We start from the raw sequence: 25806 nt of genomic DNA, 5'->3' as shown, positions 1-25806 counted from the left end.
TAAGCAAACATGGTTCTATCCAGTAGGTTTTAATTAGTTTCAAAGTACAATACAACTAGTTAAAAGCCCAATATAACCAGTTTCTGTGATCATCTTCTTTATAAGGGTCAGCAATAAATGTGTGACATTCTAGTCTTGTTTATATCCCCAATTATAGATGCCAGCTGCTGTAGTTGTAGTACAGCTGAGTTTTTAGAATACTTCTGTGTAATTGAAGCTGTAGAAATACATAAAGAGGTTTTAAACACTTACAGTTAATGTGTTATCATGGACCAACTCATGGTGTCTCTATTTTCACCTATACTAATTTTTGATACTGTACTATCTGTTTCAAACACAGTTTTGTTTATATTAATAGAGTAGAGAAACATAATTCAAGCATACTGTATTAGATACTGGGAAAGCAAATGAGCAGTGGAAGAGGCAGGACAATTTATGTTTGGTTGCTTCAACTGAAATTTTGTATTTTTAATAGAAGAGTAATTTCATGAAGTTTGGAAAATTTCCGAATGATATCAATTGTGGCTTCTCTTAAAGTAAGGCATTACATAAATCTACCGTATTTATTCTCTTCCCATCCAGTTTCCTAATATGATATAGCTGCTGTTTGCACTAAAAATGCTGCTTTGTTTTGCTTTGTCTTTATCCATCCATGCTTTTTTGCAGTAGTTCAGACCAGTATACATTGATCTAAGAAAAACAGCAGTGCAGGGTTACTGTGGTGCTTTTGCATATTAGTTTGGTTTGAAAATCTTTAGGTTTGTACCCTTTCCTTGGTGTAGGGGGAGCGTCTGAAAGACCAGTCCAGGGGAGTGTCCCCAGGTGGGTCTTTTGGGCACACATTTCTCCAGGAATTTTCTCAAGAGATCTTATTTTAAAGAAGTTTTGGAATCTGTGCTATTTTATTATTATTATTATTATTATTATTATTATTTGCATGGGCAGGCCCCAGAAAAACTGAGGGGCCTCAGTGGCTCTGCCACTGAGCCACCATTGCACTGCCTATATCTGTGTTTTCTTAAAATGAAGTTTATACTCTAATAAATGTTTGGAGAATGGGTGACTGATACCAGTAAATATAACTACAATTTAATAAACAAGTGTTAACGTTTCAATTGGGTTGATGTTTTAGTTTAAATATAGAGTGCCTTTTTACAGCATACCCTTAACAGGAGGGGGCTGAGGGAGGTTTCTAAATTTTCTTGACCTTTAAGTATAATTATCAGGATTACATTATTGTATTCCTCTCATGTGCAATGAGATCATTAAAACAAGTATGAATATATTTCAGTTAGCTGCCTTGATTATGTTTTAGAATTTGTGAGGTAAATTCTTGATTTTTGAGATACCTTCTGGATATAGAAGTATAATCTATAAAACTTTGGTAGAGCAAATAATGTAGACTAAGTTAAACCTGAAATAATACGAAAAATATATTTTCCACATTGAGTTGGATTTCTATAAGCTGTACCTGTGAGAATAATGCTTAATAAATGTGTAGACTTTCAAGAAAGGATTGTATCTACTTATTTGAAATGTGGCCTTGCCTTGCTTGTCTTGTCCATATTTGGAATGATGAATTTTTTTTTCTTTTTTCCTTTTATTTTATTTTATTTATTAAACATACCAACTTACAAATGCAAATATTCTTACCATATGATCATTCTATTCTACATATATAATCAGTAACTCACTATATATATAGTTGTATATTCATCATCGTGATCATTTCTTAGAACATTTACATCAATTCAGAAAAAGAAATTTTAAAAAAACAGAAAAAAATTCATACATACACACCTCGCCCCTTCCTTTCATTGATCACTAGCATTTCAGTCTACTGAATTTATTTTAACATTTGTTTCCCCTTATTATTTATTTATTTTTAATCCATCTGTTTTACTAGTCTGTCGATAAGGTAGATAAAGGAGCATCAGACAAAAGGTTTTCACAATCACACAGGCACACTGTGAAAGCTGTATCATTATACGATCATCTTCAAGAAACAAGGCTACTGGAACACAGCTCTACATTTTCATGCAGTTCCCTCCAGCCTCTCCATTACACCTTGTTCTAGTTTGCCAGCTGCCGGAAAGCAATTTACCAGAAATGGAACAGCTTTTCAGAAGAGGAATTTAATGAGTTACTAGTTTACAGTTCCAAGGCCAAGAAAATGTTCCAATTAAAACAAGTCTATAGAAATGTCCAATCAAAGGCATCCATCCAGGGAAAGATACCTTGGTTCAAGAAGGCCGATGAAGTTCAGGGTTTCTCTCTCAAGTGAGAAGGCACATGGCGAACACAATCAGGGCTTCTCTCTCAGCTGGAAGGGCATGGGGCGAACATGGCATCATCTGCTAGCTTTCTCTCCTGGCTTCCTATTTCTGTGAAGCTCCCTGGGAGGCATTTTCCTTCTTCATCTCCAAAGGTCACTGGCTCGTGGACTCTCTGCTTCATGGTGCTGCAGCATTCTCTGCTCTCTCTGTATCTCTCATTCTCCAAAATCTTTCCTCTGTTATAGGACTCCAATAAGCCAATCAAGACCCACCCAAATGGGTGGGGACACGTCTCCCGTAATCCAGTTTAACAACCACTCTCGATTAGGTTGCACCTCCAGGGAGATGATCTAATTACAGATTCACACATACAGTATTGAATAGGGATTATTCTGCCTGTATGAAATGGGATTTAGATTAGAACATGGCTTTTCTAGGGGACATACATCTTTTCAAACCAGCACACACCTTGACTAAAAAGGTGATAGGAATGATGAATTTTTTGAAACAACTTTAGTTGTTCCCTTTTTCCTCTTAAAGGACAAGCAAAACACTAAATTTATGGCATTGATGGGCTTAGACACCATCAGCTTTTTAAGTGAGAGGCAGTTCATTAATATTCATTCAATACAGATTTCTAAGTGCCTACTAGTTATAGGGGATGCCTTTTGCCAGGCCTTGAGTCTCCAAAAACAAGAAGAAAGGGTCAGTTTTGTTTTTTATTTTATTAATTAAAAAAAATTACAAGAAAGAAACACAAACATTCCTAATATATGATCATTCTGTCCTACATATATAATCAGTAATTCACAATATCATCACATAGTTGCATATTCATCATCATGATTATTTCTTAGAACATTTGCATCAATTCAGAAAAAGAAATAAAAAAAAACAGAAAAATAAAACAAAAACCAAAAAGGGTCAGTTTTTTGAAGAAGCTATAGTAGGAGATAGACAAGTAAACACATAATCACAATTAGCATGGGAGGGTCTGTGGTTGAGGTACGTTCTTGGCACTATTAAGAAGACTCCCAGAGGAAAGTCTGAGAGGGTGATGGCAGAGGAAGGCTGAATGGAAATGGATCTTCTAGTCAGAACAAACAGCGTACTCAGATCATATAAAAGGAGAGGAGATGAGAGTGGTGGGAGGGATGAACTGGCAGAGGGATGAATGTCCTGCAGGCGCCTGCTCCTCAGAGTTTTATAAGCCAAGCTGGTGAGGTTGGCTGTGTGTGAGTACACATTAAAGGATTTTATGCAGGCAATGACATCCTCAAGTTGATCCCTAGAAAATCTATTTTTATGGTTTTAGACTAAGATTACAAAATCATACTTTTTCATCTTCCCCCTCATACAATTCCAAGGTGCTTTGTCCAATTTTCCAAAATCCAGAGTTCTTGAAGGCTTGGTTTAGAGATGATCAAACAGGAAAGACATAACAAAAGTCTCTTTCCTGGCCCTCAGTTGCTTCCTCAGGTTCAGAGACTTACATGGTGTTTTGAAGTCTTAAGGGCAGTTGGTGTGGCTGAAGGTCAAATAGCCATATAGTGCAATCTCTTTGCTTTCAGAGAAAACAGTGTTTTGAAATGCACAATTTAGAAAAAAAAAAGAAAAGCAAAAACATATCAGACGTGCAAATTTTTTATTTTCTGGGGTGAATGTCTGAAGCATGTCTTTGCTTTCATTTTAAAAAGCACATCCTGCTGTGTCCTGCTCTGCTTCACACAGTTCCATGAGAGTGGTGATATTGCATCAGGGCCTTGGGATTACTGTTTGCTGAAGTACTTGTGCCATTTGCAAGGCTGTTTTCTTTGGTGTACTGAGATAATTCCTTGGAATAAAAATCAGCTTGCTGTTTTTATTGGCTTTGGTTTTTAAGAGCTTCCAGTGTCCTCTGTGAGAACCAAATGGTGTAAGAGATCAGAGCAGGAGGAGGCTTGTGGATGATGTGTTGAGAGCTTTTGCTTCAAGTAACAGATACTCCCAGGTTAATAATGCTTTTTTTTAATTTTTAAAAAGCTATTAAAATGGGTTATAGTGATGAAGTTACAAAGTTTATAGTAGAAAAACATGACACCAAGAATCCAGAAAGCTAGAATTAACTTCTCTTTCTACCATTAATGACCACTCACTACCATTCTGTCACATTGGACTAAATAGCTAACTTCTCTTTGCACTAGTTTTCTTATTTTAAAATATAAGATTAGATTAGACCATCTCTAAAATGTATATAGCAAGAATACTCTTTCGTTCTAAAATTCTATAGTTCTAAAGTTCATGGTGAATTCTAAAATTCATGGTGAAGATAAAATTATTGCCAAACTTATATCTGTGTTATTTTATACATGGTCATGGTGACAGAGTACACATTAATTTATGCTCTTGATTAATAAGGACCACATCACCTTTATGCTTTCTGGCCCTTGATTGTAAAATGTGCTTAATAGTAAAAATTCATTGAGTAAAGAAAGTTATTCTGTATCCCATATACCTTCAGGCAATTGAAAATCCAAATCTAGTTTTAGTCTGTGCTACAAGTCTCATATTTGAACTTTTTTTCCTCGTTATTTCAAAATAAAATGCAGGTTTCTTTTTGTCTTTGTAGATGTTGAATAAATTGGTAAAGAATAGTTGTCTAAAGCTAGATTTTTTAGAATGTGATTTTTTAAAAAAAGTCTTGCTTGATATTTTCAAACAAATATAGATTAATTTGTAATACTCTGCTTTGTAAGATATCTTTGATCTGTTTCATTTATTTAAAGAGCACTTCTTTGAATGCCTAGTATATTTGAGCCATGGTGTTAGATAATGAAAGATATTGAGACTAAAAGTTGGATTTTCTTCCCTGGAGGAGTTTGCTTTGTAGTGAAAACAAACTAATATGTTGGATTATTGTTACAAAGTAAAATTGATATGAGGAGGTGTTTTAGTTGGCTCATGCTGTTGGAATGCAATATACCAGAAATGGTTTGGCTTTTAAAAAGGAAATTTACAGTTCCAAGGCCATAAAAATGTCCAAACTAAGGCATACAGAGAAAGGTACCTTGGCTCAAGAAAGGTCATTGGCATTGAGAACATCTCTGTCAACTGGAAAGGCACGTGGCTGGTGTCTGCTGGTCCTTTGGCTTTTGGTTTCAAACAGCTTCCCCAGGAGGTTTTCTTTCTGCATTTCCAAATAACTCTCTCTCTCGGCTCTGAGTTTTCTCCAGAATATTTCCCCCCATACCCACAGTTGGGTGCACCACATCTCCATGGAAACCACCCAATCAAAAGCTCCCACCCTGCTATTGAATCAGAAGTATTAAACATAGCTGCCCCCACAAGATTGGATCAGGATTGAAAGAACATGACTTTTCTGGGGTTCACAACAGTTTCAAATCAGAACAGGAAGTCAGAGAGAAAATGGAATCTAGAATGACTCCTAAGAAATCTACTATATGGTAATACAGGAAACAAAACAAGTTTGTGGTAGATCAGAGTGGATGAAATTTGTTTTGTACATTGAGTTTGAATACCGGTGGTATATCCAGGTGGAGTGTCCTATAGGCTATTTGATGTCTACATCAGAAGCTTGGGGAAAAGATCTGGGTCAGAGATTAATATTCACTATAATATTTACTAGGCTGTACTTCTAAGTTACCAGAGCAGATCACTTAACCAGAGATCGACAACAATCCATTGTGAGATTGTCTTAATCCTTAAATGGATTAAAGGGTAATTTTAAATGGATTAAAGCATAAATTTAAAGGGAGGGTAGTAGAGGAGGCATGGAGACTTAAAAGAAACAGCTAGAAGGCTGGACAGGCTAAACCTAAAGCTCTTCAGAGCTTCCAGAAAGAAGCAGCTGAAGTTAAAGACCAAGAGATTTTCCCTAGTCTTTTCAAGTGCCCAGTAGAAGAGACCAATTTCCTTTGCAAAGTAAATGCTGAATTGAGTTTGGAAGGACATAAAGAAATAAAACTAACAAAGTGCCTAAGTGACATTTCAGTGTTGTGACTTTAGCCCTAAAATCAACCTTAAACTTGTCTTGGGAGTAGAAAATACGTGTATATTTTATAAATGCACTTCTAAAATTTCCCTTAATAACATTTTTTATTCTATGAAGAGAACCAAGAAGGGTTTTTACTACCTTAGAAAACGATAGCGGGGATGAGGAAGAATTTGAGAGAAAGACTCAGCAGAAAAGTTATATTGACACACTAATTCTGTTTATCGGCTTTTGACCCACTGTAGATACATATCTCCTTAAATTGTATGACTTCTTTGAGCATTACTTATACCCCATTGTTATGCATCATCGCAATCACTTACTTTGTTTTCATTGTGATCAACAAGAATTTCCAACCATGTTGAAAATATAATAACTTTGCATAATGTAGTAACTTTACATATCTAATTCAGTGGAGCTTTATTTGAGGCCCTGCTCTGTCTGTCACTATAATGGGAAACATGGGTAAGATAAAAGCGCTTCATCTGCTAGTTTGAAGTACTTCAAATTAGAAATACTTCAGAATAGAAATATTCTTCTGAGTAAAACTATAATAATCCTTCCAGGTTGGAATAATAATATAGGGAAAAGCATGAATTCCCTGCCTGGATTCAAATTCCAGCTCTGCCACTCAGCATCTGTGTGACTTTTTAACCTCACTAAGCTCCAACCTCCTCATTAGTAAAGTTATTAAAATCTCTTTTATTTGTACCTCCCTCACATGGTTGTTGAGAGGCTTAAATGAGTTGTTAAAACCCTCAATAAATGTTAAATATTAATCATTAATTTAAGTGTACTGGTTTATCTCAAGGAAGTCTTATAGAATATATTACAAGTTAAGTGTAAGAATTATAGACGATAATTGATGAAGAAATTATGAATATTAATGGAGAAAAAGGGCATAAGTTATAGATGAAATTATAAAGTTACGTGGGGAAGAGATAAGAGAATAGTCTAGCAATAGCAGGGGGCAATTCAGGAGAATATGATGTAAAACGCCAAAAGCATCTGTAGGTTAGTCTTGTGGCACCTTCCATATTCTCCATGACTTCTCCAGTATTGTGAATGTGAATTCTGTGTTCATGTCTGTAAAGTGATTTAATGTCTTGGATTGTAATTCATTGAATTTAAATTTGAAAGTACCTAGGTCCTTTGTTGTACTCTTCTCATACAACCTGGCTTTTAATTACCTCTTATTGTTGTTTCTTCTATAGTTTTCAGTTTGAAGATCATTCTCCTAGATGGAGAAGACTAGAGCAAGATAGGAGTTAAGTGTCTCTTGGTTATCTATTAAAATTACTCTCTACCTTCCCAAACAGTGGGTTTGTTCTTACCTTATTTTTATTCCTTTGTGCAGGTTTTTAAAGAGCCGCCTTTGTTATTTGTCATAAGCTTCTGATCATTCTGAGCTGTAACCATTAAGCCAAAGTTCATACCAGCTTGGTTAGCTTTCATTTTCACCTTGATCTGCTCTTTCCATTTAATGCTTCTTGTTTTAAAAGTTCTGTTTGTTGCCATCTTGCAGAGCATTAGCATTTAAAGACAAGGCAGATGCTCAAAGGATATGGGCTATTAAAATACAACTCTGAGGTTTTCTGCTTAAGTATCCAGGGCATGGTGATACTGCTGAGGTCCTCAATGGTAAGAAATGGCATTGGCTTGGAGGAGAGATGATCAGTTCAGTTTCAAATATTGGAAGGACAATTGGAGATGACCTGTCAGGCAACTGTAAGTGTGGACCTAAAGAAAAAATGAGAAACTGAAACTACTAGGTAGATTCTGCAACCACATGTTCTTACATTACCACAAGCATAGATAAGATACGGAGGGGGCAATGATTGAGAAACGCAAAGGCTGGTCATTGAAAGAAACTCACAGTGAAAACTTAGTAGGGTGCTGAAGAGCTAATGAAAGTGGGTCTTCCAGAAAAGGTGAGGATGGAGGGGGGGGGGGCATACTAGGTAAATACCAATAAACCAGAAGTAGCTCTAAAAGCATTTTATAATTATGAAATATCACATCACCCAATTATCAACTATTTGTGGCATTCAGGTAGATGCAGTGCTCCACACCACACACATAAATTCAAAGTACTATCAGCTGTACATGTGGGTATAGTAATAAGTGTATTTCTTCTTTCTTAACTGAATTTCTTAGGGGCTGTAGAGCAGAGTGTGTCACATCTCAAAACTGAAAGCTGCTGATGAACAGCGGACAAACATGCTCATTCTAAATGCTGAGTCTCTAGAAAATCTCTCTTTCTCAAAAGGGATAGAGAGACAAAGGCAGTGTGGTACAGTAGAGTACTACCCTAGCAGGTGGGAGGCTAGAGGAAATCTTAACTCTGCCTCTGATTAATGTTGTGACCTAACTGAGTCAAGCAAACTCTGATTCTCAGGGGCTGGCTCATCCATAGAATGAAGGGGTTGGATTTTATCTTGAAGGGCCATTTCGCTAAAAAAAAAAAAAAAAAAAAAAAAAATACGTTTTTCTAATTATAAAACTTGCCCTCTGCCTTTTATTTTGGAGGGGAGAGGGAGGAGAGGGTAGTACACCGTTCTGGAGAGTTTAAGAAGGTGATATTTTCCTTTCTTTTAGTAATGGTACCAAGTTAGGGCAGGCCCTGGATAGGTCAAGTATAAAAGCGACATGTGCATCTTGGCTCCAAATTATAGTGTTCACATTTAGACCTGCCTTATTTCTGAATAAGTGCAGTATATTAGTTGCCTAACTTAGAAAATTGGTTAGAGAATTTTCATTTCTTTTAATCTAGAATATCATATTTTAATTAGGTTTCAGTAATTAAGATACCTACATATCATCATTTAACCAGCAAATTCAAATCTTGCCAACTAATTCAACTTTGCTAATTTCAAGAAAAAGGAAAGTATGAGGCCTTTTTCAGTAGGGTAGCTGAAATTATTGATTAAAACGGTGTTGCTTCTTTGTCAGCAAGGTTTCCTGTGGGAAAAGGCCTGAGGCAAACTATTGGTGTCAGCCCACTGCTTTTCATAGGGCTTTTCAGCTGTGTGTGTATGTGGTAGAGATTAAATGAAAGGAAAAATGACAGCAACTGAATTTATTCTTTTAAATCCTGTCCTTAAATTAATCAGCAATGACAGAATCTAGGCATCTAGTCTGTGCAAGGTCATGTCACCGGGAAGCCACTGAGTATCCAGTGGAAACAAATAAGTACTGTTCTTGATTTTAGTCTTGAATTAGCAAATGCTGTAGCAAATGCTGTAGTGTCCACGTGCTTCTCTGAAAGGCCTTTGGTGAGGAGGTGTGCAGATAGATAGATGAGGTTCAAAGAAAAGATGTAATTGAGTTGTGACTGAGGGATTTTATAATTTTTTACTTTATCTGGTTTTCTGAGACATGTTAGAAGAAAAACTAACATGGTGCATGATTTTCCTCTTTTCCTCAAAGATAACAACTAACTAAACTGGTTATCCCACTGAAAGCCTATCATCTTTCACACTCTGCATGTTACATTGTTGCATGCAATTTTTCCTTTCCATTGTGGTGAGCATGAATAGTATGTAGCAAGATCTGAGAAATTCTCCACAAATAAGGTTTTGTTAATGCTTTTGGGATGTAATATTTCTACACAGGGCTCTGTTGCTTTTTTTAAAGAATCCATTTTTTACATTTAAAAAATAACATATTAAGAGAGTCTTCTTTTTACCAATTAGGTCAAAGTCCTAAAATTTTAAGACCCAAACCCCATGGTTTAGAGCGAACTGATTCACAAACCATAGGTGACTTTGCTACAAGAAGAAAGGGTATGTACTTTAGCAACGCATGCTATGTGGGACTTTGGGAATTTATTTATTTTGTAATATTTGTTTGTTTGTTATATAAAGGAGAAGAATCTAAATACTATTGCTGTTGTAAATAAAGCTTCCCAGCACATGATTTCTAAAGCGAATGCTTCCCACAATACACAATGAATCTCCTTGTTATGCCATTAACAGCAGCATGTTAAAAATGAATTATTTATGATATTCAGTCCTTTCCTTTTGCATTCTTTTAACTTTTGGGACATCAATACATTGTTATCTTTAATCTTGTGAAGTGCTCATAAATTCAAAATATCTCCTATCTTTACTTTTAATATGATATATGTATTTTGTTCTGAAACCATATATAGAACCATATCCTTAGATTAATTATTTTATAACATTGTTTAGAATTTGACAGCAAAACTGCTATTAGCCTTTAGGTTTCAGAAACATAAAGCATTAACAATTAAAGAAACACTTTTAACCAGGACATTATTTTGTACAAGTCAACCTTAAGTATATAGAGGAGCAAAATTATTTTAACACAATATAATAAATCAATTTATTCCTTAGAAAATTACATGGAATGTTTTGTATTTGAGTTGTCAAAAATACCTAGTTATAAACCTCAGTGAATCTGTATCGCCCTTTAAAATAACCATCTATTTTGTAGTTCAGTGGTAATTATAGTATGATTAAAATTTACCCATGTATGGACAAAGACTAGAAGGGAACCTGGAAATATGAAAAGTTTTCTTTAGAGTGATGAGATGCAATGTGACTAAAATATTTACCTCATATGTTTAGTCTGCTGAAATATAATTAAAATTAACAAATGGCATTGTTTTAGTTCTTTTGCTCACCCACAAATTTCTGAAAAATATGTTTTAGATTTGACTTTTAGGAAAGGGCTAACAACTTGATGGTATGTACTAATATAATATAATTGTCTACTATAAGAATGAGGTAAATAAGCAAAGTCCTTTTATAGATAAAGCTAATTAAAGATGTTGGCATTCTATCTGATTTGAGAAAAACAATTGTTCCATTAAACTAAAAATATGAGATAACTTGTTTAAAGTAATTCTGGCCTTTCTTCAGAGCAGAGTTTGAGTCTAAACATACAATTATTATTTTGTTTTCTTTGTTTCCGAACTGGGCATGAATTATTTTTAAAAATTTGGCCATTAAATCATTTTTTGGATTTGGGTTTTAGCAAAGTTTTTTTTGTTTGTTTGCATTAGTGTGGTAACTCTGTAACAACTGATGGAACAGAGGTATTATGATTAAGTATATTTCATAGTTTCTATTAGGATTCATAATCTGTGCAGTTCTGTGTTTTATTTTTATTCTGGTAATGTATATACAACTCAAAAAAAATTTCTGAAGTATAAATTCTATAGTACTAATAATACATTTATAAATTTGTGCTGCCATCCCCACCATACTGAATAAATTTTGTTTTTAATTTTTCTATACATCATTTTATATTATAGTTGTATAACTGATGCTTCTATATTAAATAATAGAAACATTGTACATTTAAGATTAAATCTCCATATTAGAGGATAAAAAATAGTGAGAAATAAATTCATGGAATTATGAAACTTATAAATAAAAAAACTATAAAGTAGTTGTTTCACATTTACTTTGTCTCGTTCACAATTAGTTTATATTCATAAAATATTTCCTTAAATTTAGGATCAACATATTATAATAGAGTTTGAGTCTTGGAGTCAGCTGTCATGAAACATTATCTGATTTAGCTTTTCCCACCAGTTATTTAGCTGTGTGACTTTGGACAAGTCCTGTAACATCCATGAGCATCATTTCACATGTGAAACTAGGTGGTCCTAGGTTAATCCGTCTATAACATGTAAATGTAGATCTAGAGAGAGGATCTTGTTTGCTTTCCCGAGTTCTTTAGAGTAACATCTCTTTTTCTTTCTCTCTCTCTCCTGTTCAGCCAAGCCAGCACCTTTAGAAATAAAACCTTTGCCAGAATGGGAAGAGCTGCAAGCTCCAGTCAGATCTCCCATCACTAGGAGTTTTGCACGAGAGTAAGTCTTTGTTTAAAATATGTAGTTTTTTTATGAACGTGGATATCTGAAGTTATTCATTATCATGGAAAATATCTACAATGGTTCTCAAAGGATGGACCAGACAAACACCCTTTTTGGGGTCCTCTGAATCAAAACTGTTTTAATATAAAAATACTAAGTTGTTACTTCCTTTTCCACTCATTCTCATGAGAGTACAGTGGAGTTTTCCAGAGGCTCCATGGTAGGTGGTGACATCATCATTCTGAAAGCTAATATAATATATGCTTCTAAACTATTGTGTTTTACGTGTTTTCTCTGTTTTAATTTCTAATTCATTAAATATAAATAGATATAATCCATATAAACCAGTGTTCCTCAGAATTCTCAACAGGTTTTAAAAGGCCCTTGATCAGTGGTAGAATTCTCGCCTGCCACAAGGGAGTTCAATTCCTGGCCCACATACCCCCCCCAAAATAAAATTCAACAAATGGTGCGGCAATAATGGGATTGTCAAATGGAAAAAGAATAAAATGTGACCCCTACTATACAGCATACAAAACAAAAAAAAGAAAAAGGTCCTTGAGATAAAAAATTTCTGAGGCCCACTGATCTGGAAAATATGATGGTTCCTTACGTGTGTTGGACAGGGAAAGAACGGGTAGCGAAAAATTTGGGAAGCAAGGTTCTTTATGCTTATTTAAATGTATATAGGGAACTGAGAAGAATATATGAAATTTCAAACCTGCGTGGTATGTATGCTTATATTTGTGTTTTATGTGTACATATAAATTTTTTATAGGAATTTTATAATCTTTTTATATCTATGACTTTCTCCTTATCATCAAGTCACTAGTAATACTTTTTTTATGTGGTTTTACACAAGAGAATTTGGTGCCCAAGAATATACTTTTGTAATAATTGTTATAAATCTTAGCTGTGCATATTTGAATGTGTACATTGTATTATAAGGTAACAATAAATGTGTATAATAAATTAATTATTAAAAACTTACATGAATAGTTATGAAAGTAAAAATGTGGTTTTTTTTTTAAGAGATTTTAGAAATTTTCATCAAGGTTGTTTTTAACATTAATTTTTGGTAATTAGCTGCTCTAGGTTTCCCATGTCCCCCCGACCGAATTCAGTGCATAGCACAACTTCAAGCAGTGACTCTCATGACAGTGAAGAGAATTATGTTCCCATGAACCCAAACTTGACCAGTGAAGACACAGTATGTAAAATCTTCATGTTAACTTCCTTCTTCCTGAGCAGCTCTTTTAAATCACTAAGTTAGAACCTTTCTTCCAGGCTATAAATCTTACCCATATAGCTTTCTCTATGTATTTAAGAGAAAAGGATAAAAGGCGCCTTTCTAAAATGCTTTTTAAAAACAGCATTGTAAAGTTTAAACTGATAAAGATTCACAGTGTTTTTATAAACCAGACTTAAATTAGTTAAAAATCATAGAAGTTTTCCAGCTATATTTCTTTCACGATGTGCTTGATCTTTGATGCTATTTATTCCAGAATCATTTTATAATGCAGTTCTCCAAGTCTATGTCATGGCACTCTTATGGTCAAATTACACAAAAGGTTTCTTGATAATCCTTCAATAATACAATATTAGATTAAAGTTTAAATAAGACCTGGTTAGAAACACAGTTTGTTTCAGATAGGCTGAATTACTGCAAGACACAAGTATTTTAGTAATTGTAGGAAACATTATGTTCTTCCGAAATCAGGTAGTTGCCAAAAAATACTTCAAATGTTCAAGAAAACAACTAGTTTTATTTGTTTTTAGTATTTTGCTTTTGCTTTTACTTAAATCAGCTCTAATTCTTGCCCTTTTATTTTCATTTTAGTAGATAAGTGTATCACTTAGGTTCATCTGTAACAGAAAATAAACAACTGTGACTTAAGGCAGATGTTTCTTTCTCATGTAAAAGTTCGGTAAGAGTCAATCCAGGCCGTTGGGGCAGCTTTAGCCTGCAGAATCCCCAGGGAGACAGGCCTTTCCCAGCCATCCCCTGGGGCTGTCCCACATGCTTATAATACAGGACAACACTACAGCCAACAGATCCACATTCCTAACCAGAATAGAGGGAAGGGAGAAGAAAGAAGCAAAGAGTGCAGGCCAACTGCCTGATAAAGATTCCCAGCTACTGCTTCTACAGACTGTTGACCAGAACTTAGCCTGCATGTGTCCACCCTTAGATACAAAAACGGCTGCGAAACTTTAGCCTTTGTCATGAGGGGCAATGGGCCCAGCTAAAACATCTCTTCATGTGGAAGAGGGGAAAGCAGGTACTAGGAGACAACAAGATACTATCTGTCAGCATAAGCAAATTATCTAATGTCAAAATTTGGAATGAATAGCATTCTAGTGGATTTATTTTCTTTAAAACAATTCTATGTAAAGATTCAAAAATATAAAACCCAGTTCTATCCATGAATTTGCTTTTTGTCTTTAATAGACTTTAGCCAAAAAAACAAACAACTCTCTCACAAGTTTACATTGTCAGGGAACATAATTAAATGATATAAAAGAGCTTTATTTCCTGCTTAAGCTAATTAACTTTAAAACACTGAATTTATAAAATGTTCAAGAATGAATAATAAAATGTAAAATATTTATATCAGTATTGAACTAAATCAATGTTTTCATTAATTTTTTAAGCAGAGCAAATTTTATTAATCAACTGCTGCTTTTGGTTTCTCAACTTGAACAGTACCTTATTATTTTTATTAACTTTATATTTTTCTTTATTATAGTCAATAGTCTCTTCTAAGGGTCTAAGTAATCCTAAATACTACATCAGGGTAGATATTGTCACCAGTTTTCATCCTTAGGTAATTGAATGAAGTTTTTCTTTTATAGAAGTAACTAGAATGTTTTTAAGGTACTGAAGAGTCTGTACTCTTGCCAAAAATAATAAATAATCATAAAAATCTTGGAAAGGACTTATAATGGGAAAGCTTGAAAATATGGTTTGTCATGCATAAGTGTTTAAGTTCAAAGGAAAAGATTTCAAAGAAAAACATTACAATCAGAAATTCAAAGGAAGTAAAAATATAAAATTGTTCTTTTATACTTTACAATAAAGCCAGATGAGTACGTTTACCTGCCTAGTAGAAGTGTCAAAATATCCATGAGCTGATGAATTTCTGAGGTACTTAGGCTTTTGATCTTATAAATAAGCAAAAATGACCCAGGTTAAAATATCACCTACCATGTACAAGGAAAGTCAATTGTATCATTTCCCTTACTGCATGCTTCCCACTGCAGGGACTCATCGTAACCTGTATAGCTCTTTTTTAGAAGATAATGCAATAGTTACAGCAATATTTCCCAAACCTGCTTGATTTGAGGACTTAATGTATCAGTGGAATACCATAGACATTCACAAGATCTAATGTGTGCTTGAATTGATAGTTAAAATATAGCCCTAGAGAAGCTGAAAAAGGATCTGATCCAATCTCATTTATACATGCAATGAATATTAAATTATATAAATTGACATTTTTAAAGCATGACTTTATAGATCAATGATCATGGTATAGGCAGTGTATAGTGTAACTGAATTGGTAAATGTTGCCAGTTTGTTTGTAGAGAGATAAAACGTCATGCATTCAACACATTAAACCTTAATGTGACTTCTGCAATTTAAGTAATGGTATCCCGTTACTAAAGGCATAAATATTGTTACATAATTATAACAAATCACATTTTAATATTTACATATTTTCTTAATTTTTAGAAAAACAGCATTGGAATGTTTTCTAATGCACTGAACAGTTATAATAACTCCTAGAATCTTAGAGTTTCTCTAAACTGTTTTGGGGAAACTGGGTTAAAGGCAAGAGACAAGCTGTTCCCATTTGAAATTAGATCAAGAGCAACAAGACTTCATTGTAGGCATACATTTTAGCAATACTTAAAGTTGAAAAAAACATCCAGTTCCTAGTAATAATTAGATATAAAGTAGTTTAGCAATTCTTAGAAATTCTCTTTAGGAACAACTTACTGGAATTACCTATGAATGCTAATGAAATCACATTAGGTTTTTAACTTAGTAATACTGTGAACACTTCTAGGCCTTCCTGGTTAGGGAAGTGCAGGGTGTGGGCTCTTTCATTAGTCGTATATGAATAGAGAATCTCACATATACATGCACACAGCTGCATAATTTTCTGTGTGAGAGCAAAATATGGAGTCATTCGGAGAAAAAAATTCTTGATGATTTCAGTTTCTTCATGTTTTCTGAATTTGGTAGGGGTGAAACGGTTCAGCTGCCTACATTTTTTTGTGCCCTACATGTTCATGTCAGTGTTTTTTCAATGTTTTATTAGTAATAGATGAATTTGATTTTAAAATCTGTTCCTCCAAATAGGGTCACCACATTCAGTTGTGTGTGTTGTTTGTTGCATAGTAGTAGTAAATTCATGGAGTCTAGGCCAGGTACCACTCACCAAGCTGAGTGCCTTGGCATGAAGCTGTGTCTTACCAGAGGAAGGGGCAACTTCACCTAATTTACAAGAAGATTTCATACGGGTTGGTTAACAATCCTGCCACCAGTAGGAAATAGACTCAACATTTTTTAAGTGAATGCCTTTCCCAAAACACAGCTTATTTTGTATATCCTAAACAAGCAATTTAAAAGGATCAACAGAATAAGATTTATGCCGATTTCAAACGGTTTTTTATCATAATGTATAAAATTTTTTTATTATATTACAATGATTTTCTTCAAAAGTATCTGCAATAATATGTGAACAGTGATACCAACATAGTAGAGAGTATTCAGTCTTACCTAGGAGGAGGCAGAAACATTTCTAGATGAGGTTACAAGCTGCAGGTCATGGGATGGACATAAGTCATTTGTTTGAAGCACATTTAGAAGTCTGGCATAATCAGAGGGCATATTTGGGATGTAAGTTCATGCATGCATTCCGTTTATTTAGCTATGGTCTTTGAGTTCCTATTTACCTCACTCTTTTTCATTTTTCTGACTCAAACTTTTTTGCTCTTGCTATTTATTGCTATCCTCTATCTTTATTTTTTATTATCTTTTTTTAGAGAGGAACCCTTATATTGTACAATTCTATTGAAAGGGAAGGGATCAAATTAGGAGAAGACAGAGGCAATTAAGTGATAAAAATTCTAGGTGGTTGAAACAAAATAGACTTAGCCAGTAGAGTCATTATGCCTAGTCTTAAATTAACATCCAGACTCTAGATTAATGTTAGTGTGCAAGTCTTTTAGTGGGAGATAGAAGGTTCTTTTTAAATTTAATCTAAAATCAAGGAGTATAAGGATACTGTAGTTAAAAACACAATCACGTACAAATACTATTTTTAATAATGTTCAAGTTAAGCTATCACAGCTAACTAGCTTGATGGCCAAGCTTATTTTGAACCAAGTTTGTCTTTTGAAACTATTTTAGCTTCATCTAAGAAGCAAAATTTAATCAGTTGGGTTTTTTTTTAATGTTACTTATTTTCCCCCAATCCTCCAAGGGTATTTAATTTTCTAAGCAGATATTTCTTCATGTGATGCCCATTTGAAAATACATATTTAGGCTTTGGTAAGTGGCAGAGAAGATGAGCAGCATGTCTCACAAATGTTCAAGGGTTGATTTTTTGTTGTTGTGTTTTCAGAATCTTTTTGGTAGTAACAGTCTTGATGGAGGAAGCAGTCCTATGATAAAGCCCAAAGGAGACAAACAAGTGGAATACCTAGATTTAGATTTAGATTCTGGGAAATCCACACCACCACGAAAAGTAAGTGAAACCTTGTTCTATAAATATAATTAGCTCACATTTTAAACTTAGAGCATCGTATCTCCTTATGGTGAACCTTATTAGTTATGCTTAATTTAAATTTAGTAGTCCATTAATTTAATCACAAAAAAAATTGTGACAGCTGATGAGTTTGTTTTTTCCCTTCTAATGGTATAGGCAGTTACACACTTTCTACTGTTTTGATGGTTACTTGCTTAACAAATTTGAAAGTTAATCAAGGTCCTCACTCACTTTCCTGAGTTAGTTCAAATTACTTCCATGTGACTCATGCCATTTTTGTTCAGAATTTTAACTCTGTCTTTTGTTAACCCCACAGATTAGACATCATTATTACTGTTCTTATATATAATAGTGTTTATTAATGTTTTACATTACATGTTTACCAACTACTTTTTCATTCCTTCTTGTATCTCACACCTTCCTTCTGCAATCATTTCCCTTCTACCTGAAAATAGATTCTTTAGAAGTTCCTTTAGTGGAGGTCTGTTGGAGGTAAATTCTTTGTTTTTGTTAAACTGCAGCTGTCTTTATTTTGCCCTTACTCTTGAAAGAGAATTGGATTGGGTTCACGGTTTTTGATTGACAGTTATTTTCTCAATACATAAAAGATACTAATCCAGTTATCTGGCTTCCATTGTTCCTGTTAAAAATTCTGTCAGTCTAATTGTAATTTCTTTTTAAGTAAACTGACTTTTCTTTCTGACTGCTTTTAAGATCTTTTCTATGTCTTTGGTATTTTTCAGGTTCACTATAATGTGTTTAAGATATAGATTTTTTAAATATGTATCCTACTTAGTGGAAATTGTGCTGTCTTTATTTCTGGATTCATATTTTGATCAATTCCAGAAAATTCTCCGTCATTATCTCTTTAAATATTTACTTTCTGCTACTTCTGTTCTTTTTACTCTCTCGTTTGAGGTTCTCATTTAGACTTATTTTAGAACTTTGACTCTCTATTCTCTTACCACTCTTTCATATTTTCTTTCTTATCACTCTGGCTTAATTGGGTAACTTTTTATATCTTTGTCTAGTTTACCAATTCTTAATTCTTCTATTTAACCCATTTGTTTAGTTTTAACTTTATCTTATTTTTCATTTCTGAAAAGAACTTCTGTTTGATTCTTTTTCAAATAATATCAACTTATTTTAATAGTTTCTTATTCCTTACTTGCTACTTTGTTCCTTTTATTAATTTTTTTTAATTCCTTGAAACATTTTATACATACATACTTGATACTGTATGAGATAATTTCAATATCTGAAGTCTTTGATGGTTGGAATTTGTATTGTTTCTGCTAACTCACACTCTTGGTGGCTTGTTTCCTTGTGTGTTTTATACACTTTTATTATGAATTTTTTTTTGTGAATATATCCGTGGGAAGCCTGAGGATCTAAATTTACATTCTAAAGGATTTGCATTTTCTTATGCTGGTAGGTGCTACCACCCTAGACTAACTTAACCTGAAATTTAGCATGCTCTCCTAACTAGGGGCAGGCCTAGCCTCCTGGTTACCTTACTGAAATGACATCCATCCTAAAAGCAACTCTTCCTTTGTAATTTATATGATTACTGCTCTCTCTGTTTCCCGTTTCACTATGGGTATTTCCTTTACTTTCTGGTGGGCTCAGTAATAATTATATTAGTTAGCTAGTACCAACTGCATTTTAGGAGGAAGCAACCCTTCAGCCTGTCAGTTTCCCATTCTTGAACTACTGTTTTTCAAAAAAGCTTTCTTAGCTCTGGAAGTGTCAATACATACATCTTCTCAAGACTTTAAGAAAGATATCAAGCTTAAGTTAAAGGCTAAAGGGAGATGCATGCTCTGTATCTTAAGATGAACTAGAGGTGTGCTGACCTTATTTTATATGAATTTCATCTGTGATGAATACATTAGTTTGAATCCTTATGTGCAAATAATTTTAAATGTAAGGAAAAAATAGTGTATATAGTTAGGAGAGATAACCTTGTTGAATTGAGATAGTTGCTTATTTTTTGCCACCCAATAGAATTTAAAGAGGATTAACTGTGTGTGTGTGTGTGTGTGTGTGTGTGTGTGTGTGTGTGTGTGTGTTCTAAGACTGGTTTTCACTCAGAAATACTCCTTTACATAGGATTTTCTTTTCCTTTGCTTTTCAGCAAAAGAGCAGTGGCTCTGGCAGCAGTGTAGCAGATGAGAGGGTGGATTATGTCGTAGTTGACCAGCAGAAGACCCTGGCACTGAAAAGCACCCGAGAAGCCTGGACTGATGGGAGACAGTCCACCGAATCTGAAACACCAACCAAGAGCGTGAAATGAAAATACTTCTTTCCCATTTCTGAACACCAAGAGAACTGAATTGTAAAAAATTCCTAATAACAGAACCACAACCATAGCAGTGTCTTATTGAAGATGGCTTGACACTTCTATTCCAAGTAGATTCTCCAATGAGTAGAGTTGAAGTCAAAGGACCTTGGAGACATAAGCAACTTAGACCCTAAATGGTGCTATGTGGCATCTGAACAATTCGGAACATGTAAATAGTGTACAAAAATAGCATTGTTTAGCTCCCAAACAAGCATTTGTTCCACAGTTAACACACTTGTAGTATTATTACTGTATTTATGCACTTTTTTCATTTAAAACATTGGTTTGGGTATTTCCAGTGTACCTTAACATAATTCCTTTGGGAGTACTTACTTCTCCTCACACTACTCTCTATAACAATACTAAGTTAATTAAGCTACTTTTAGATTTGGAAATTACTATTTGAACTGCAGTTTAACAAAATTAAATGGATAGTAGATTTACAGTTTAACTTTCTACCTAATACTTTGGGTAGCTGAAAATACAGAGTATAATTGATCTCATCACTCATTGCTGAGGATAATGTACATACTGGTTTCAGGACCTAAACCTCTGGTTCCTGTACATTTAGTTTTTAACGGTGGAATTTTACTATATTTTGTTAATTACAGTGTTTTTGGTTCATTGGGTGAAGATTCTGCCGGGTGGGATCTTGCACTCTTTAAAGACCGAATAAACTATCCAGTAAGCCTATAAATCACTGTCAGCATGCAGTGATGATGTGCTCTCACACTTGTTAACATGTATTTAGACTTTATATTATTTACAAAAGGTAGATTATATAACTAGTCAGGTACGTACCAGGCACCGAATGTGCTAATACACTGATCAGGTTTAGGCAATGAGCGTTAGTTATGTTCTTGATAGTCCTAATATTGGTTTCCAATTTGGAATTAATGGAACAGTTGACATTCACTGTTAGTTATAGCAACATACTGTGATTTTTAATTAGGCAGTAATTCAGATTTATTACTCTAAGTATGAAAATTCTCTCTTTTGACACCATCGTGCCCTTTTTATGATTTTTTTATTACTTAATGCTTGGCCTTATAATTAAATCCCTATGCAGTTAACACTTTATATCTTCATTTTTAAAAAATGGGTGTTATATAAGTGATTCTCATATGATGAAGCACCTGTTGCTTTTCCAGTAAAAGAATTAAGGATTTTGTACTGTGATTTCTATTCACTACCCCAGGTAAAATATTGGAACCTTGCTATAATGTGAAATCTTATAGTCATGGACTCCCTTCCAGCCATATTTCTGAAATCACCAGAGGAATCTTAAATTTCTGTCTCACCTATAACGTAGTCCTGTGATGTGTGGCTAGTAAAACCATTCATTAGAAATTATTAATTCTAGAATTAGAATTAATGAGGCTACAATTTTATCCATCTGTTTGGGCTTTGCAGTATAATTTAGAAAGAAGGTATAGATGTTTTGTTTTGTTTTACTAAGTTAACGTACAATCACTTATGCATTGACCTGGGACTTACTAACAGGTTTTGGAGGCCTGCAGAACTAAGAATGCCCACAGCTGAGGTGTGGCTCCCTCAGTTCAGACCTCCGATTGTTGCCTGAGTACACAGATGTGCCCTGATTTTTGGCCAGTTGGCCAGGAGTACTGTGCCTAATCAAGCCTAATGGGTTTATCTCCACAATCCATAAACTAAAAATGTTCATAACAAGATGAATTGTAGACTAGTAACATTTGATGCTTTTAAATGTTTGCTTCTTTTTAAACAAAAAACTAAAACCCAGAAATGAATTTGAGATGGATTTTTAAATAAAAAAAGATTGTTTGAGTTTGGTGTGTAAGCTGTTTTATAATGAGACCACAAGATAAAATTTAAAATCATTGAAATATGCCTAAACTATTAAAACATCCAACACACTTTGATGTTCAAAGTTGATGTGAAATTGTGTTACCTGGAGCATGAACATATATTTAGATTCAAAACACAACTATATGATTAATCCCAAAATAAAAATTGTATTTTAAAGCTGCCTCTCAGAAAGAACTAAAGTAATTATGAGTATTTTTGGTGTTTTTATAAGTTATTCACCATTTTCGGAAGAGCTCCAATTTTTGGAAAGTTCTCATTATGAAGGGTAATTTAAGAATTGAAATGTTTCAGAAAGGCAGTTTGCTTCAAAAAACTAAATCACATTAAACATTCTTTTCACAAATTATATGACAATGTCCTAAAAAACAATATTTTCCAAACATATTTTCAGCAATGGAATCATTTCTTAAATGATATTTTGTATGTAACTCAAATATATAAGGCCTGAAAAGTCTGTTTTATCAGGATAACTGTATTTTGAGTTCGCATTTATAATGTTTACTTATCTGAGTCCATTAGTAAGAATAATAAGATTTCTGAATAAAACAAATGTGAAATTGGGATTAGAGATAGTTGGTGAAACCTCAGTAACTAATTTATTTCTGTACCTTGTATTTGCATAATATCAAGAAAATTTTGATTCGTGCAGATATAAGTGCCAGTAGTAACAGATTTTAAACACATGGGAGATTTTTTAAAGATAGATGAATTTATATTGCAGGGTCTGTACAAAAGTAAATTAGCCCAGTAATGGAAGTCAGTTCATCAGTAGTCCCTGGTATGGTACAAGAGAGATAAGAAACACATTAGAACATGCATTTTATTAGGTTTTTAAAATACATATTTATAAAAACAAAATTTGAATCAAACCCTTTTAATATGCCCTTAATTCACCTTTAAGAAGCTAAGTTTCAGTACAGCAAGGGTTGAAAACCACTGGTTAACTATGTAACAGTATGATGTTGCACATGAGAAGCCTTTTTCCCCATGTTTGATATTTCCTAACTTTTATACCTTATTTTGAAAAACTGTAAAGTTTTATGAAGGTTTGAATACCAAAGCATAGTTCTGCTTTCAGAGTTCAAACTTGAAAAAGTTGAAGCTTTTTCAACCCCTAGAAGATATCAGTTAAGCTATTAAAGGTGTTTTTAATGTACACTCTAGTTTATAAGTTTTTGTCTTTATTTTTATTAATACCATGTAAGCTACTGTGAGCATTTTTGAGAATTCCATAAAGGTACTATGAGTGTGATATATATATATCACAGTGTATTTAATCTAGACTAATTTTGATAGGGAAACACTTCTGTACTTGTACATTTAGGTTTTAAGTTATAATTTCTACTGGATTCTTTAATTATTTGGGGTCACAGTCTTCATATTCATAAATGTATTTAAACTGGAAATTGTTCTTAAACACCAGGGTTTGTTTCATTTTTTTCTACTAAGGGGAAGTTGCCTGCTTTCGCTCTTTAGGGAAAACAGTATTGTAATATTGTATTGAAATGTTAACAACTTATGCATGTACGTTATACAATAGACACTGACATAATTCCTGGGTATTCCTAAACACTCTTAGTTCCTCTTTATTTTAGCCCATTCAAAGTTCTGGTATTAGTATTTGGAATGAATGTAAAGTCTTTCGAGTTTGGAAACAGTGAGATATGTTTCCTATCTTTGGGTTATGCTGGTAGATCTCATCCTCCAGTGTCAAATCTGCAGTCAAGTTAGTGGCAGAGATTGTACGTGTGACCAAATCAAGTGGATACAGAAAGAGGCATATATACTATGATGAGTACTGTCAGTAACACGTTATATAAATTTGTATATACTTTTTAAAACTGACAACTATGAGATGAAAAGTCATGGTGTAAATGAATTTTACAGACATCATGGACTTGATGAGAAATCACTTATCACGGTTGTTGGAATAATTGGTTTTTTATTCTGTCTAAATATGTTTATTACTACAGTTTGAAATAACTTAGTTTGTCCTATATTCCATATCCTTCTTCAGGTTCAGTGTAGTCTCATGAGTTTCAACAAACTGATTAGTCACAGGATAAACATAGCTTCTGCTTCCTTTAGACGGTAACACATTTGGCTTTGTGTGAAATTTTGTAACATAAATTATTGTTTATAAACACCAAATTTCAACAGCAAAACCTTATGTGTAAATTTATTGCTCCCTCTTGCTTATCATCTTTTGTAAAGATCCAGTTGTAGATGTTTTCTGCTACTAAATAAAACTTCTCAAACAGTTTGGTTTCAAGACCTTAAATAGACAATTTAGATACTAAAATTGTCAACAAACTAGGGCATATAAATTTATATTTCCAACTCTTAGAGTTTTCATCTGGACCAAAAACCTAATTCTACTGTTAACTGTACTCATTAGTCCTGCTTTTGAAACTTCTTAGTCCTGCTTTTGAAGGATCATTCATTTTCTGTAGCAAAGAGCTCACTAAATCTTGCTATAATATAATAGTCATGCTCTAAATAAGAAAGACTTCTGAGACTCACCACGAGAATACGGCCATCATATTCTTCCATTTAACCAGTGTTAACCACTGTTTTGTTGAGTAAAATGACAAATAAATAAGGGCCTGTGTTAACATCGAACCATCAGAAAGTAGGTTTTATTTGTAAGTCATATTTTGGGAAATGATCCTCTCAATAGCTGACTTGATTTCTTCATTAATATGAGAAAGTCATATTAATGAATATTACTCATTACTCCCAGAAAGCCCATGAGTTGCCATAAGTCAGTACTTTAGTCCACTCAGCTCAGAATTTTTTTAACTTTGACTTGTCATTTGGGAAGTTTGGGGAGGGTGAGGTTATATTCTGAGGTTGTTCTCACCTTTCTTTCGTCTTGTAAATTGTGCAACATATGGGTATTTGCACATAATTCCTCTGGGGAAAAGACTATTTCCAACTGAACTGCAGTTTTGTTAGAAAGTTCTTATAGAGAATAATTATTTCAAAAACTCAGAATTCTGGGATTGTGTGTTATTGCTTATTTAAGAACTGCTTCAGAGATGGGAGGTGTTTTATTACTGCTGTGATCGATAACATTCACCCTTAGTGCCCTGTTTTAAAATTACACAAAATTATTTTCTAATAAAATAAATGAGTAAATGGGCATCTATTGAAAAATAAGTTTCCAAATCTGTGATTCTATACTTCATTAGATGGGATTTCATTATATTATAGGTGATTAACTTTTAGCTCAATGCGTCTTTTTTTTTTTTTTTTTTTTTTTGAATAATGAAAACGTCTCTCATTTTATGATGTATGTGGTGCCCAGAACATTTGGTGTACTTAATGTATGGGACATAATGTATGGGATAGAAAAGAAAAAAATCAAATCCCAAAAAGCCGATTTTCTCATTCATCTGAGTGTCTTTTACATACCAAACAATGACTGTGAGTGTTCATTTGGATTGTATTGGCAGTGTTTATTCCAAAAAAACTTTCTCTTCTAAAATTAAAGTCTTCAGGAATATAAGGGTTTTACTGACAGTAAAACATGTAACAACTTCTGCTGGCCACAACTTTTTGCCTCCCCAGGAGCTATTAAAATGGTATCTCCCTTGGAAAAAACAGTATGCTAAGAGAAGCAGGAAGATTATTGCATTCTTGCTGGAGGGGGTACCACATCCTATTAAGGACAGAATTTCATTTGAACATTTGGTTTGTTATCTTGACACTTGTCA

The 25806-nt window shown here is 33.8% G+C and overlaps 1 protein-coding gene across 4 annotated transcripts in view; it reads left to right on the top strand.

Annotated features, from left to right (window-relative positions):
• GAB1 (GRB2 associated binding protein 1) overlaps positions 1 to 25272 on the top strand; it is a 167171-nt gene extending 141899 nt beyond the window's left edge. The window contains exons 8-12 of one of the 4 annotated variants that reach the window (XM_077139934.1): positions 9963 to 10052; positions 12019 to 12112; positions 13202 to 13325; positions 17752 to 17874; positions 20033 to 25272. In XM_077139934.1, coding sequence (XP_076996049.1) covers positions 9963 to 10052; positions 12019 to 12112; positions 13202 to 13325; positions 17752 to 17874; positions 20033 to 20191 — 590 coding nt within the window. In that variant the 3' untranslated portion in view covers positions 20192 to 25272. The remainder of the gene's footprint in view (positions 1 to 9962; positions 10053 to 12018; positions 12113 to 13201; positions 13326 to 17751; positions 17875 to 20032) is intronic. The other 3 variants (XM_077139935.1, XM_077139936.1, XM_077139937.1) reach the window with 3 other exon arrangements.
• Positions 25273 to 25806: the final 534 nt, after the last annotated feature.

This window comes from Tamandua tetradactyla, chromosome 22, assembly GCF_023851605.1.
Source record: "Tamandua tetradactyla isolate mTamTet1 chromosome 22, mTamTet1.pri, whole genome shotgun sequence".
NCBI classification, from domain to species: Eukaryota; Metazoa; Chordata; class Mammalia; order Pilosa; family Myrmecophagidae; genus Tamandua; species Tamandua tetradactyla.
Note: the sequence above shows the minus strand (reverse complement) of the source record. Positions and strands in the feature narration are given on the sequence as shown.